The sequence below is a fragment of the Halichoeres trimaculatus genome, unplaced genomic scaffold, assembly GCF_033239565.1.
Source record: "Halichoeres trimaculatus isolate MK-OKI-2021-1 unplaced genomic scaffold, fHalTri1.1 fHalTri1_scaffold_12, whole genome shotgun sequence".
Lineage (NCBI taxonomy): Eukaryota > Metazoa > Chordata > Actinopteri > Labriformes > Labridae > Halichoeres > Halichoeres trimaculatus.
In genome coordinates this window covers 12,234,847-12,250,772 of record NW_027437190.1, presented here as the reverse complement: position 1 = coordinate 12,250,772, position 15,926 = coordinate 12,234,847, and the positions used below count along the sequence as shown (strand labels likewise).

The window sequence follows — 15,926 nt, the reverse complement described above, 5'->3', positions numbered from 1 at the left end:
AAAAGAATTAACAAGACATTAGCTCGATAACTGATCTAAAGGTACACTTCTTAGGTCTGTTCACAGTTTTGTTTTCAAGTACACAATATTTCTGAACCATTATGTGTGACTGTAAAACGACACAAACCATATTTTCTTAGCACCACCTCAGTTGAGTTGTTTTCTCCCACTATGTTTCTGGCCTGGCAGTGGTACAGGTCAGTGTGGGACACCTCCACAGCTGGCACAGACAGCACCTGTCCTGGAGCCACCGGAATCAGGGATCTATCTCTGGAGTTGGGAGAAGCTCTCCTCTTGAACCAGGTGTAGCTTATTGCTGCAGAGTTAGCAGAGCTGCTGCAGGTCAGATTCACGCTGCTGTCCTCTGTTAGGATGCTGGGATAACTCACCTCTACTGACACATTCATTGGAGGATCTGTATACAAAACATAACCACAGTGCAGTGATATCAAGTTACTACGGATTAACTAAGAATTGGACATTATGCTGATGACTGATTCTATAGAGGGACTATCAGTCTACATCATCACAAAGCTGGGCACACATCTCGACCGCAGAAGTAGCAGTTAGCTCCATTCATTCAGACGAGTTAGCGTTTTCAAACAATAAATTCAACCTGTTAGAAGCATCAAAATGTACGGTTGTTCTGTGGACAGCTGTCAAAAACAACACGACACAATAAAGGCAACTTCTGTCAAGTTTTGACCGTTACAGCACAACCAGCGTTTCGGCGTTAATAATAATAATAATTAATAGCGACCACGCTAGCTTTTAATTTTTAGTCAACGGCAGCCGTGATTCACGGCCGAGAGTCACCAGTTAACTGGGTCACACTTTACACTGATACACCAGCGACGTCTGCATGTTTTTCATTAAATGTGCCATCTTTATCCAACTTTAGTTAACCAGGTTTGACTGCAAACAAGCAATAATAACAGCTGATATTCAAAAGACAGATTTAACTTTGTTTATTTAATGAAAAAGTTGGTTTAAGGCTGAGGTTCTGACCAAACATGGACTCAATATGGACAGTAAATGATGAGTGAACCTATAGATTATGATAAATAGAAACAGATTTTATCACCAAAATAAATTTAAGGAATATTGTGAAACAATGTTTACATCCTGGTCTGTCACAGTCTGATAAGTGTCCACAGATAATGCAGTCATGAGTATTTAGTGAGAGTTGTGTTTCCTCTCTGGGTATATACTGGTTTCTCTGCTAAAAACGTCTGTCCACCTAATAACTGTCCACTTGCTGATCTTATCTGTCCACTCACTGCTATTTCACAAACCTGGGAGCATTTCATCTGACAAATGGATGACATTAAGTTAAAAATGTGTTTTTTGGTGGTTAGCTCCTCCCAACAGTAAACAGACCATCATACTCTGAAGTGCTTCTGTACCCAAGTTGAATGTGCATCCATTGTTGTTGATAAAAAACTAATTCCTCTATAGGGACACTTCTTAGATCTGTTCACTGTTTTGTATTCGAATACACAATATTTTTAAACCATTTTGTGTGACTATAAAACGACACAAACCATATTTTCTTAGCACCACCTCAGTCGAGTTGTTTTCTCCCACTATGTTTCTGGCCTGGCAGTGGTACAGGTCAGTGTGGGACACCTCCACAGCTGGCACAGACAGCACCTGTCCTGAAGCCACCGGAATCAGGGATTTATCTCTGGAGTTTGGAGAAGCTCTCCTCTTGAACCAGGTGTAGTTTATTGCTGCAGGGTTAGCAGAGCTGCTGCAGGTCAGATTCACACTGCTGTCCTCTGTTAGGATGCTGGGATAACTCACCTCTACTGACACATTCATTGGAGGATCTGTATACAAAACACAACCACAGTGCAGTGATATGAACTTTAAATTAATGACTTCTTAAGTTACTACGGTTTAACTAAGGTTTGACTTTTTTAACTTTGTTTTTAACTTTTTTTTTTTTTTAACTTTTTCTAACTTTGACCTATGGTTGCCAAAACTAAAAAGGTTAAGGTACATTTATTTTGTTATTCAAAGATACAGTTTATCCAGACTAGAGTCATCTTACTTATTAGCATACCACAACTAGCTTGCTTCAGTTATCTAGCTCAGCATGGCAGACTCTTTTGACCGGGGAGACAGACGCATACAGGGTCATATGCTCTAACATTGCTGCAATATATATTTGAATAGAAAGATATACAGATATATAGATGCATTCATGTCAGCCCCGGTAGGTATATTGAGGTTTGATGCCACCCCAGGTCACCCCTGTTCATCTTTTACTCTGTTTTGTGCTTACATAAATTAAATTGTTTTTTTTTCTCTCAGGTAGCTCTGGATCATCACATTCTGTGATAAGTTTCTATTGCTCCAAATAATGATCAGTTCCTGCAAGCATAATCCTCAAACAACAAAATACCAGATTTTAAACCAAGTATTAAATGATTTACTTACCATACACATCCAGAGTGACAGGATCTGAACGCACTGACTCCTGACCTTCAACCACACATGAATATTTCCCAGCATCCTCTGCCTGAGCCTGGAAGGTTGATTTGGTTACTTTACGTCCATCTTTGTACCAGACGGTTCTGTTCAGACTGCAGGAAGTTTTACATTCAAGAGTCACGTGGTCCCCGGCTCTCACTGTGTCAGGGTGAACTCTGGCTCTCAGCTCTTAGTATCAGTCAGTAAAAGACAAATGAAGACATCATGTTATGACAGAGTGAAAAGTCTTCAGGTTAATATGACACAGGATTTAAAACAAACTGACCTGTGACAGAGAGGTACACTGAAGTTTTACTTCGATAGCCGAACTTTGTTGTGTCAAACCTGAAGTAGTAATAACCGGTGTCATCCAGCTGCAGGTCATGAAGAACCAAGCTACAGTCGTGCTGTTTGTCGCCAACATATTCAGAGCGATTTTCATATGCAGGGAAATCTGAGAGCTTCACACGTACCCAGGTGCCATTTCTTGATTCCCCTTTATTCCACGAAGTTCCTCTAACAGTTTGTCCATCTTTATAGCTGTATGAGCACCTGAACTCCACTGATGACCCTTTCACAGCACAGGGATCTGGATTTTCAAAAGTCACAGACCAATCCGCTCCCTGGGTTCCTGCAGAGAGATCACAGTTATGAGGTTACTGAAGACTTGTAGTAACAACCCTGTTACTACAAGGATCCGATGAGCATGATTTAAAGAATCAAATTTAGTGAAGAATTGAATTGAGTAGGACTAAGATGTGGCTTCCTCAGACTTGAAAAAATATTTAAACTAAAAAAGAAAAACTTTTGAAAATATAATATTGACTGCTTTGGTTCTAAGTGCTGACAGCAAATGAGCTTATTATTATTATTATCATTATTATTATTATTATTATTATTATTATTATTAATTTAGTGTTTTTTTTTTAGTTAGTTAGTTTTTTGTCTTCTGCCAAGCTTTCTCAATGCCATGAGTGAATTAAAGTCACAATTTCCCTACCAGGCATGCCTCTAGAGGTCGCCGTGCACTTCATCTCATCTGATGCAAGTCAACTCGCTGCTCTGTACACATGTGTAAAGTTGAGGGTTTTTTTCTTTAATACTGCCTGCTGTGTGATACTGTTATCGCTATTGTTTCTGCCTTGGGTTTTTAATTAGACAAAAATTGTCATTTAAGTTGCATGAGTGGCCCCAGGATGAGTTGTTGCTGCTCTGGTAGTAGCTAACAGGAATCCATATCAAAGTATGAAAAAAAGTAGTATAAATTCCTCTTCACATCATAAGCAAGGGAGCAAAGATCTTTGTCTGGTGCGCTTTTGGCAAACAAATAGTTTGGATGTATTTCTGTTTCTTTTATTTCTTTCCTTGCAGTAATCTGCCCTAACAGGCTTGGAATTCACTTACCAAAGGACCAGAGACCTGCAGACCTGTTTCCAGCCTGAAATTTATAACTCAGGGCAGAAAAGCCCCATGCTGTTGCAGGCAGCTAGACTTGTTAAACACCCTTCTGCAGTGACTGTCAGCATTTTTTTTTTCTACTTCAGGCTACTTTCTAAACTAGGAGAAGCTGTCAAATTCAAACTCCAACAAATACATCCCATATTTCAATAAAGTAGGAATGATGAGAGACAGAGTTTTCTCAAGGAGCAGAGAGTTTAAAGAGATAATTTCATGTGGACAATACTACAACACACAGCCACATCTCCTGCCTAATAAGTAATATAAAAGAAATTTAAATAATTTTACAATGACAGAAGCATTTTGGATCAAAATTTCTTTCTATTTTTTTTAATCTATAATTTTAAATAAAAAGTGAATTGTCAAGTTATTTTGCTTACCTGCTTCCATGATGAGAAGCACTAGGACTGTGATCATCCTCCTCAAATTACAGCAAAAAAGTAGATGTCTGGACGGGTTTGACATCTTGTGACAGAATATGCCTTTTATGAAGTGGTCTAGAGGTAAACAGCACAGCATCATGTCTGAAGCTGATCTATATTCAGTGAACTGAAGCCTTTCATGTACAAGAACGATGGGAGGCGGTTTCTGTTGAACCATTTCACACTTAACTTCCATTTATAACTGTGAATGGGGAACTTGTGGCTAAAACTTTAAGTCTTTGCTGTCACTTTATTGTCATGTCATTCTTGGGAAATAACATTTCTTATTATAAAAATAAACACCATGTGAAAATTTATATCATGTATTTGTATAATGTGGTGGTATCCTGATATATTATTCTATTTTCATTTATTGTATTACTGCGTTTAGTGCTGTGCAGTAAATATATCCAAGGGAAAGAGTATATGTCCACCTTTCAGTTAACTCAGCAACGCCCTTATATGGAACAAACTTTAATGTTTAATAACATCAAAACTAATGAGTTATAGAAACAGATTCAATCACCGTACAATGTGTATGCCAGTAGAACTATTCAGACACAAGCTCCTCAGACCCAAATCCTGTGTAGCATTCAGAAGTAAAAAAAAAATATTTATTTTTTTCTTTATTTTAACATTTGCTTTTCTGGCTTTGTGTGTTTGTGAATTCCAGTCTTTCTGCAGCTAACCTTTTATTTTAAAGAAATGCAGTTTGCAACACCTCTGCATGGGCTTCATTTCTGACAGCTTAAGGCTGCAGCTTGGTTGGCACAGAGTTTGTGATGTCAACTCTGTATTGTGATAGTTTGACACTTTTAGCATTTAGAGCATTTCTCCCAAGTATTCAGAAACAATATAGTGGGTTATGAATTGGCCTCACTGACACATGTTCAGCTTTCACACTGAAACAAGAGCACGTGGAACAAATATCACTGTCTGCTGAGGTGTATTTAAAGTTAGAGTTTGTTTCTGTCATTAATGCAACAATTTTACTCATGGTTTACTTCATGGTTGCAGCTTTGGTTGCAGAAGACACAGGCCTTGTTTCCTCCAGACAAACCGAAAGAAAGAAAGAAAGAAAGAAAGAAAGAAAGAAAGAAAGAAAGAAAGAAAGAAAGAAAGAAAGAAAGAAAGAAAGAAAGAAAGAACTCATTTGAAAGTAAAATTTGGTTTTGCAAATAGCTAAAGACTCAGAGGCTAAAGAAGGGAAACTACGAAGGAGGGATGAAGGGCAGTGAAAGAGGAGGGAACACTAACTGTGTGTGTGTGTGTGTGTGTGTGTGTGTGTGTGTGTGTGTGTGTGTGTGTGTGTGTGTGTGTGTGTGTGTCTTCCAGAAAGCCTTGCACCATCAGTGACGTGACTCCTGAGCTATTATTGGCTCAGGACCGTCCTGCTCAACCTGTTTGACATTTAGAGAAATCCATCCGAACTTGAGGACGATAACATTCCTGTTTGTTTGTAACATCGTTCCTGTGAGAGCTGGAGGATGGACTGAGACAGGGACCAGGAGAGAGTCGCGTTGTTTGGACTCACTAAGGGTCTCGATGCTGATGATTGCTTTATTTTAGATCAACATTTTCAGGAAGTGAAGCTTCTGAGGAATCTATTTGTGTGAAGGTTTCCCAGTCTTCAAATAAGGAAGCTTCTAACTTCTTCCAACTTCTGCGGAACTTGCTTTTGAATTTTCAGTTCAGTTTACGGTTAGTGATCATTTTCCTTCAGTTTACATTAAAAATGTGTTTCCTCTGTGTTTATTTTAGTCATATCTAAGGGGGATAACAAGAAAACAAATTAAGGGACGAAATATGAAATTTAGCTGTAGAACTTGTTCCAAATGATGTCAAGAGCTCAGTAAAACAAGCGTTTAGAGAAAAAGTTGGTTGATTGTATCTTTTTTAACAGACTCTTCAAACAGCAGATAGACATTAGTATCAATAACTGCGTGATTAGATAACAAATCAAATTTAATGGCAAAGTTAAAAGACAGTTACATTCTCTTCTGCTGAGTTTGTTGTACATTCACAAAACTTTGACACATTTACTTAAAGCCTGTATTACTGTTGTGAAGCATGATGTAATGAATAAATGAAATAGATTAAGTGGATTAGGGGCTTTTTTGGTTTGCTTTTTTATAAGGGTCGTTTGCACACATGACCATAAAAAAGCTAAGAAGCTTGTAAGCTAGTTTGAACGTTAGCAACAAGTCTGACTTACAAAAAAATCAATTTTTCTGACAGTTCAACTGTTTTGTTATTGTTGTATATCACTACGACCTGTAGATAAACCTGTCACTTGTGTCATTGATCAGACTGTAACAGCAGTCACATCACAGGTGACAGGAACCTATGATATTCTTTTATTTTAATTTAATTTAATTTTAAGTTTTATTTTTTATTTGCAGACAAACTTCTTGATTTCCTTTGAGTTTCTGTAAATTCAGTGTTGCTGTTGTTGCTTGAGCCTCAGGTAAAGTCCCTGTGGTTCCCACAGGCATGCTGAAGCAGTGCCACAGGGCTCGACTTTTATTTAGGTGCTGCTTTTGCTGGCTGTTTCTTTATTGATCTCTTAGTTAAAGAAGTGTTATCGCAATGATGACTTTCAGCGACCTATGAGACCAATTATTTTAAAACTTAAGGCCTTGTTCACCACTCTCAAGGTACTTGAATCATATTTGTGGTTGCAACCTTGTTATCCTCTGAAACACAAAAAACATCACACCGGTGACATGTCAGAATGTGCAGAAACGTTACATATATATTCAAAACAACTTGTATTATTGTCGTGATTAATAGCACCACAATGGTATCATTGCATCATTGCCCATGAAACACATTGAGACAGCACTGAGGAGGTGAAACAGTGTATCTAAACCATTACAGTGTAGTGAACCATTTAACTGGTTACCTGCCCTCAGGTGAAAGTCTTAACTCCACCTTTTTTCATTCATGCACAGCTATGTGGAAAAGCTACATTTTATTGCAGCATGTATCCTTTGACTATTGAATAAAAGTTAAAGTAACATCCACCAAATGTTTGCAGGTAATCTATGGAATAAAGTCAGAGAGGAGAAAATGATGAAGACGAGGAGGAGGAGAGAAGTGATGAAGAGGCCTTCTCATGTTTGGTTCCTGCTCCTGGCTCTGATCCAGATCTACACACCCACCTCAGGTGAGCAGCCACAGCCAGGACGGTTTATATTAAAAGACTTGTATTAGTCAGGTGTGTCATCATCTAAAAATAACCTGAAAAAGAAATCAAAGCACCAAACAAACTTTGTCTTGATTGTTTTAAAAACCACTGGAAAAATGTTTGTCATGAATGATTTGACTCTTAAGAAAGTCCTACAGGGAAACCCGACTGCCCTTCCATCAGAATATTCAAATGGCTGCGGAGAGGTTTTGCTTAAAGGGCATGGAGTAGACACAGTTTCTGGTAAACAACACAGGAAGGAAACCCAGGGGTTTTAATTTGATCTTTAAGACAACTCCAATAGCACTCAAGGACTTCAGTGCAGAGTATGTTGTAATAAAATAAACTTAAACTGCTTTCATCAGCTTCCGATCATATCTTAGATTACTCCGTTTTGATTAAACACATTGATGACTGATTTGTTCTTTACTGTATTGTTATTCTTAAACTTCATTTCAGCTGTAAACACAACCCGTACCACCATCACTTCACCTCTGAACCCTGCAGCTCTCATTTACCACACACGTCCCTCTGACATCACCGTGGCTTTGGGAGACCCTGCTGTGTTTCGCTGTGGGGTGCCAGAAACTTCTCCAAACCTCACATTCACTCTGTACGGGGGTCACGGTAACTACAGTCTCACCTGCCCTCAAGGTCATGTGGAGGACATCCCCCAGGTGAGTCGGCTACAGGCACTGATCTATTCCCATGACTGTGCAGTTTCCTTCAGTTACACAATCTTATTACACACACACACACACACACACACACACACACACACACACACACACACACACACACACACACACACACACACAAACACACACGCTATCTCTCTTACCTTTCTTTCTCACTTGCATGTATGTGTGAGCATAATTAAGGAAGGAAATGGCATTTCTCAGCCATGTTTGTTTCTTATCAGTAAACATCATAGTTCCTCTAAAAGCTTTTCAGTTTCCCCAAAACAGGACTTTTAGAGAGAGGGTTTTGAGTTTTTGTGAAACAGTAAAATTGATACTGATTCCTCAGAATGAACCACAAAGAAAACAAAAACATTAACAAACCTGACAATTTCTATTTGGGCTGCACGGTGGCGCAACGGTTATCGTGGCAGCCTCACAGCAATGAGGTCACTGGTTCGATTCTTAGCTTGGCCAATAGGCCTTTCTGTGTGGGGTCTGCATGTTTGCCATGTGCATTCTCTCCCACAGTCCAAAAACATGCACATCAGGTCAGTTGGTCACTCTAAATTGTCCGTAGGTGTGAGTAAATAGTTGTCTGTCTCTGTGTCGGCCCTGTGATTGACTGGCGACCAGTCCAGGGTGTACCCCACCTCTCGTCCAATGACAGCTGGGATAAGCTCCAGCCACCCGCGACCCTGAACAGGGTAAGGGGTTTGGAAAATTAATGAAAGAATGAGGAAGTTGTTGGGGAAGGTTTTCCATGTGAAAGACAACAAACTGAAAAAAAAGGGGTTTTTTTTCATTCCAAATAGTGACACATCTGACTGTTTGAGTCAAGACTATAAGATCTATGTGTTCCCCCTCAGAGCACACCACACTGAACTACTCACGCTACAGCTTCAATACTTCACACAGTTTTCAATCTGTGTGAACTTGATCACATTATGACTGTTACACCAACAGTTATTTACTGAGCTTCCTTTGAATCTACCTTAATTGTGATATAAGATAGAGAAGACAGAGTTAATTGTTGAAGCTTAAGTGTCAACCCGGCTTATGCAGCCTCTGACCCACCAGTTTTCTGGTGAGTTAAAAATGTTACAAACTCCCTGACTACTTTTTATTTCTTTCTAAACAAAAGAAATAAAAGTATTGGTAATAATCTAGATCTGATGAGTTTCACCCCCTCAAAGACATTAAGGCTGTCTTTGTTCTGTAAGCGTCCTTGTACCTGATTAGTTTCATGATAAGTGAAAAATTTACACTTGACAACTTTCTCTTTTTCTACCCAAAGTTATGTCTGTTTATCCCATGCAGACTGTGTCTATGCTATAAAACAATCTGAAATGAACACTGATGAGTCTGTATGACCTCCAGGAGTGAACAAGACTTTTAAGCAAGCAACAACTACCTATCTAAAATTATAATTCACACACAAATAAAAAAAATGGATAAAGAATAAATAAATAAAATAAAATAACAATAAAAAATTAATAGAAACTAAACAAATAATAATAATTCACACACACCGAGCAGGAAAGGTGATGTTTCATGGAGAGATAAACATGTTTACTGCCTGGTTTTGAAAGAAAATGGTTTGTGTTTGTATAGTTTAATTTTTTCACATTTCAGAGATGTTAATTTTTGTAGAACTGTTTTTTTTGTTTGTTTGTTTTTTTTTGCCCATTAAGGTCAGGGCTGACTTGACTGGGAAGTAGACACTCTGTAGTTGTCTGTGAAGAAGCTAAAGGCCATTGTCTTAGCCTCACCCTAACTTGAACAAAGCTAGGTAGGGTCAGCATTACAAATATTTCCCCTGTTGACGTTGGGCTTTTAAACTGTTTCTGAAACAAATGGGCGACATCCCAGAAATTATGTCCATTTATTACAGTCTATGTGTAGATTCCAGATGAAGTAATCAACCATTTTACATCCTCCGCCTCAAAAATTCTTAATAAGTCACACATTTGACCATGATAAAGCATAATTTGATTTTTGGTGAAGATTATCTACTTAGAAATGTACAGAACAAGATTAGCCAGGAAATAAGAGGAACCATGCTGCTCTACAGGTGGCGCCAAAGTTAACCCAAAGTGAGTTCCTCACAGGAGCTTTCATGTCTCCTGCTTTCCTCCCATCTCTCTCCTCAGGCTCTGTACGGACACTGTGAAATAAAGTCAGGAGTGTCGTTGGCTGTTTGGACCATCAAGGGAACGTCGATCCCCGACAACGGCACACGTGTCATATGTCAGCAGTCAAACAACCCTGAAAAACACTCTGCTGTGCTACATCTTTACGGTACCAACCTGAATATTTCAGATAAACAATCATAAAATGCTTTGGTTTTTTTATTGGAGACACATCCACCTTCCTATTGTATTACCGTGACACCTCTGATATAGAAGAACCCACTCACTGTTGTATCTTTTCTTTTCTAACTTTTCTTTACTGCACATAAAAATTTAAAATGAGGATATTTATTCACAGATAAGTGGCATTTTTAGTTCAGGGATTTCGTGATGTTGCATATCTAACCAGTTGTGCTTTTTATAAGCTTTTTTTTTTCTTTACACGTTAGACAAAAAATAAAATTAACTCTTGTCAGATGACCACTTTACTTGTCTAAAAATGCTCCCAACAGAGAAAAAAACAAAGGTTTGTTCACATTTCAAACTTTACTTTTTTAAACATCCATCTCTCCATTATTCTGTCACTCTTCCTCTCTCCCCCTCCCTCTGCCCTGCTCTTTTCACCCCTAGATAATGGCCTTAATCGAGCGATTCTCCTTGGTTGTGTCCTTGGTGGATTTTTTGGTACGGCGTTGTTGGCTCTTTTAACGGTTTTGACACTACAGAGATCTGAGACCTTCAACAGGTGTCTCGGTGAGTATACTTTTTTTATTTACATACTGTAGAAACATGTTTAACATGGCCTAAAAACTGAAGGCTGATGAATAACTTGTGATGTGTTTGTGGTTCTAGGGAGAGGAGATGCAGAGGATGATGTGAACACGATCGTGACAAAGGAGTGAAAGGAGACAGGGAGCTGAAAAAGATTTTACTCAAGGAGACACATCCAAAGTTGGGCTCTATAAACCAGAGCTGATTTATTTTCTAACCCTTTGACCAATTTAAGCATAGAGATGTTAAACACAAGACTGGGAATGATGACTGAATGCTTTATCCACTCTGAATCCTGACATCTTCACTTTCTTCCTTCACCATGGATTTGTCTTTTCAGAGAAATTTTTAGAATATACGAGAAAGCAATTTAAGCTTCCTCACTTTAACAGGGATGTTAGTGCTTTTTCACTGCCTTTAATGTATACACTTGATTGGAACACAAGTTGTTAAATTGTTCAGAAAGCTGTAAAAGGGTTTGTAGTTTTCAGAAAACGTTTGCCTGAGTTATCAGATACTCAGCTGTTTTTCTGCTCAATGGCATAAAAAAGGAAGAAGTGTCTGTGCTGTGAAGTTTAACCACTGACCTCAGCAGACAGTGGTCACAGAGATGACATGAAAGTAGGAAGTAGGTAATCCAAAAAAAAAAAAAAAATACCCACAAACAGAACACAAGGATTTAGTGAGCCTCTCCTCTTTCTGTTGTAAAACACTCAGCCCAGCTCTGCATTTTAACACCCAACACAAGAAATCACTCCACTGACACTATTCCAGTCACCCTGAATTGTGCCAGAGTATGACCCTCCTCCCCAGATCCCCCTTAAGAAAGAAAGTGTACTCAACATGTTTTGTTAGTGTACTGATCTTAAAGTGTGAGTGTACCTCGGTGAAACACTACCGATCTGTTACAGTTATACATTGCTGTGACCCTCATAAGCAAACCAGACCAAAAGACTGATGGCTCTTGACTGTTATTTTTAAAGTCTTTAATTTCTGCAAGTAGGCCGGTGTCAGACACCAGCGAAAAAGCCTTTTTTTACTTTACTTTTAACAAGTATTGACAGTGTGCATCACGTTAGACTGCTTTATGAAAGCAGAATTAGTTTTAAAAACACTATACCACTTCATCCAGATTTTATAATATGGCACAATTAGGAAGTTCCCCACTGAAGATATGACTGTATAGATCACAAAACAAGAGCATGCTCCCTTTTCCATTCCTGCAAAGTGCCATATAATAATGTAGAGTTAATGGTGTGTTCACATCCTGAAGTCAGTCATCCTGATGCTATTAACTTTCTTACATAACCTTGTCTTTGCATAAAGGCAAAGCATGATGGTCCTCAGTCCTACATCTACATTTGTCGCTCATCTTTGTCATTGTTTGTGCACGACAAATAGAGTCAAATAAAGTTACAGCAAAACAAAACATCACACGCCTGGTGAGTGAATGTAATAACACTGAGATAAGTGTAATAAGATAAGATAAGATAAGATATACTTTAGTAATCCCCGAAGGGAAATTCATGTAATGGCACCAGCATTAGTTCAAAATGATGGTGGTAGCTTAATACCAGCTTGTAACGTTTGTGTTAAAGCTGACCAAATGTTAAAAAAAAAGATCCTTCGTTCTTTAATATCACTGGATCAAATATCTGATCTGAGTGATTCAGTCTGCTTCACTCCCATTTAACTCAAAAAGCCTTCAGGTTACAAAGATTTAACAGGCATTCATCTGGTTCTGACAGTTTGTTGTTGGCCAGTTGGTGTTTTTAAATAGAAGCAGTTGCAGTTACTTTTTACAGTCACCCAATATGTATTTGGTTTATTTCTAAGGTCACTGGGACGGATCTGTAACCATGTCTGGAAGCAGGAAAGAGACACACATAAAGACATTTGTTTGCTGCCCCCTGGTGGTGAACTCCTGACATAGCTCATGGATGAGGTAAAGGAACCAGACCTCTGAGAGTTTAATTGCTGCTGTCCACTGATTTTTTTTTTTTTCTTGTTGTTTGTTTTACAGCAAATAAAAGAGCTAAAGCTACCCGAAAGTGAAGATATGAAGTGTTTACTGTATGAGTGGGTGAATCAGCTTTTTTTTTATCATTTCTCTAACTTTCAGGCCACAAGATCTACACTCAGGCTGTTCAGTTTCTCAGCCAATCACCTGCTTGTTTGTTCATGTTTATTATACAGTACAACCTGCGGCCACCCCTGTGGACAGCAGAGGTATTATTTTTTCCCATCGTCAAAACCTTTATACTCATAACACCAGGGGTCTTCAACCGTACTGATGGAGAGATGGAATAGGGACCACTGATGCATCCAAATGTGTGTGTGTTTGTGTGTGTGGGGGGTGGGGTCAAGCTATTGTTGGGAACCTGACAGAGTCAGTAAGAAACATGTGGTCAGGTGATTGGCAGAGCAGGGACTCTATCTTGAGCAGCTAGTAGTGAATGCTGAATTTGTTCGTTTCTGACTGAAAGATAAGATCTCTGGCCTTTGTGAGTCTATTGATGTGTGCTCAAGTAAAAAATTAAAAACTTGGATATAATCATTTGAAAATATAAAACAATGGCCAATGAAGCAGAAATGTCACGGACCCCTTGCAGGAACTCTTTGGATGCAGACACCCTGTTGAGGACCTCTGCATTACATCATTAAGACTGATTTTAAGAGGGGGGATTATTCTCCCCTTTAGCTTAGAAAAAATGAAAAGACTAATTAGCCTACTGATTAAATGATGGTCCAAATTAAAAAAAGACCCTCAGATGAACCATCTGAGGTTAGGCTTGAATTGGGAAAAGTAACTTTTTAATATGCAAATTTCTTTTTGCACAATACTGAAACTGTAATACCAATCACAGAGCAGAGGTGTGTGGCATTTGACTGCTTTGACTGTGGTCCTCATCCTCCTGACTGTGTGTGGTGACCTTACCGAGCAGCCTGAGTAGACAGATTCACACACACACACTCACACACAGAAGAATCAGCAGGAGGGAAATCTGTCTCGTTTTTATTTGACACAACAGAGCTCGTATGAAGCAACGTGTTGGTTCAGCTGCTCTGCAGCACATCGTCTCACACTGTGATAGCTTTCTGACATATTCTCTTGTCCTACTTTCCAAAGTTTCACACATATCGTGGAGAGTGGTTGACTGTATTTGATGTTTGCTGATTAAATAAAGGCAGAAGTGCACTGATTCTTATTAACGGCATCAATCAAATAATCTGCTTTCGTCACAAGAAAGAAAAAAAATCCCACAGAGCTGTCTACATATACAGCACTTTTGTCACCAGACTTAAAAAAAACTCATTACTTTTAAATTTTAGATATTTCAGAAGTATTTATTACCTGGAAGTTTCCACAGGACCTCTCTGAAGTGATTCTCTTTAATCTGCTGACTGAATGAATCCCTCTGGCTCACCTGCTCTCAGACCTTTAGTCTGTTTATGGACAAACAGCACAAATACCATCAAAACAGAGGAGTGTGTGTGTGTGTGTGTGTGTGTGTGTGTGTGTGTGTGTGTGTGTGTGTGTGTGTGTGTGTGTGTGTGTGTGTGTGTGTGTGTGTGTGTGTGTGTGTGTGTGTGTGTGTGTGTTTCCGCTGATAACCTACATTGTTCAGTGTGTGTTCTTAAGATGACCTCTAGCAGGCGATGAATCCGTTGAGCTGGCTTCATTGATCGCAGCCTGAAGAAACTTTAGTTAAACTTTCCCACTGAGGGTTAAATAGTTTCAAGATGATCGTTGTGGGCTGAGTCATTAGTAGGTCTGACAAAGGGCTTTACTACTTTATGAATAATTTTAACTGACCTACAACTAACCTCTAGTTCTTCCAGCGCACAATAAACCAACAAGAGAAAGAAAAATGTCTAAGAACGAAGCTAAGCCTCCTCCGTCAGCTGCTGAGAGATCTAAGACAAATATAAATTCACTGAAATAAAACCATTATCATTATTTACCCATTAGATATCTATTCAATTTTTATTTGTATTTTTAAAAATGAAGTTTTAGTGTGTAGTCACAAAAATATACAGGGGTTTTGCTACATTTTAAATAAGTTTTAATCTCAAAGTTGGGTTCTGACTCTCCAAACATTTGAAAAGAAAGGTCAAAGCATCAGCAAGCAGTCTGCTTCCCCAAATAAAGTAATCTGTTATATCTATCTAACAATAATTTCAATCCTTACCCTATTTTTGATATTTGCCTTGTTATGGCTATTAAAATCACCGCAAATAGAGATGAGGTCACCTGTTTCAGTACTAATCTCAAAAGATATAAAATATCTCAGTCCCTTCATATATTCAAAGCAGCACCACACTCAGCATCCTCTCCATACGTTCTGTGGCGCCTGTAATCGTATCAGCAACGAGCTATTGACATGGAACAAAGTGACCTTTGTTTAACCTTCCATTAACAATGTTACAGAAAACTGATGCAGCAACAACACAGACACAGCAAGGGCACAGAGGCCTTCACTCAGCTTTGGATGTGTGTTATAGACTGAATCTGTGAAATGAATAATGTGCAATAAAAGAACGAAATATGATGTGAGAATGAAACAATAAACGTTTATCTATTGTTCGTCATCACCTGTTTCCACACTATCTGCTGAATTATTGTGTTATCACTAACACACAAACACTTTGAACTAAAGAGTCAGTGCCTCTGTTTGTCTCTATCTTCTCAGCCCTTGTAGTATTATCATTGTTAAGTGGCTGGTGCATGCCTCAGATTTTTCAGTGTGGGACAGAAAAGGTAAAAATAGTCTTAGATCACCACTGTGACACA

General features: G+C 38.7%; 2 protein-coding genes across 2 annotated transcripts; one reads left to right on the top strand and one right to left on the bottom strand.

Moving 5' to 3' along the window:
- Positions 1-50: 50 nt before the first annotated feature.
- LOC141800570 (B-cell receptor CD22-like) lies at positions 51-4,358 on the bottom strand. Its single transcript, XM_074683179.1, has 6 exons — positions 4,317-4,358; positions 2,765-3,109; positions 2,446-2,667; positions 1,545-1,832; positions 171-415; positions 51-56 (listed from the first exon to the last, which is right to left on the bottom strand). Exons 1-6 carry the CDS (start codon positions 4,351-4,353, stop codon positions 51-53), a joined length of 1,143 nt encoding a protein of 380 aa, XP_074539280.1. The 5' UTR covers positions 4,354-4,358.
- Positions 4,359-5,766: 1,408 nt separating this feature from the next.
- LOC141801137 (uncharacterized) lies at positions 5,767-13,342 on the top strand. Its single transcript, XM_074684081.1, has 6 exons — positions 5,767-6,059; positions 7,399-7,527; positions 8,008-8,225; positions 10,382-10,529; positions 10,991-11,113; positions 11,213-13,342. Exons 2-6 carry the CDS (start codon positions 7,431-7,433, stop codon positions 11,260-11,262), a joined length of 636 nt encoding a protein of 211 aa, XP_074540182.1. The 5' UTR covers positions 5,767-6,059; positions 7,399-7,430; the 3' UTR covers positions 11,263-13,342.
- Positions 13,343-15,926: the final 2,584 nt, after the last annotated feature.

What these genes read in the sequence shown, in the direction of transcription:
- LOC141800570 (XM_074683179.1), bottom strand. Translation starts at nt 4,353, where the DNA reads ATGATCACAGTCCTAGTGCTTCTCATCATGGAAGCAG. An exon ending in GCTTCTCATCATGGAAGCAG is followed by an intron (nt 3,110 to 4,316) that starts GTAAGCAAAATA and finishes ATCTCTCTGCAG; the next exon opens with GAACCCAGGGAGCGGATTGG. An exon ending in GGTGGTGCTAAGAAAATATG is followed by an intron (nt 416 to 1,544) that starts GTTTGTGTCGTT and finishes TTTTGTATACAG; the next exon opens with ATCCTCCAATGAATGTGTCA.
- LOC141801137 (XM_074684081.1), top strand. Translation starts at nt 7,431, where the DNA reads ATGATGAAGACGAGGAGGAGGAGAGAAGTGATGAAGAGGCCTTCTCAT. An exon ending in ATGTGGAGGACATCCCCCAG is followed by an intron (nt 8,226 to 10,381) that starts GTGAGTCGGCTA and finishes CTCTCTCCTCAG; the next exon opens with GCTCTGTACGGACACTGTGA. An exon ending in TGCTGTGCTACATCTTTACG is followed by an intron (nt 10,530 to 10,990) that starts GTACCAACCTGA and finishes TTTCACCCCTAG; the next exon opens with ATAATGGCCTTAATCGAGCG.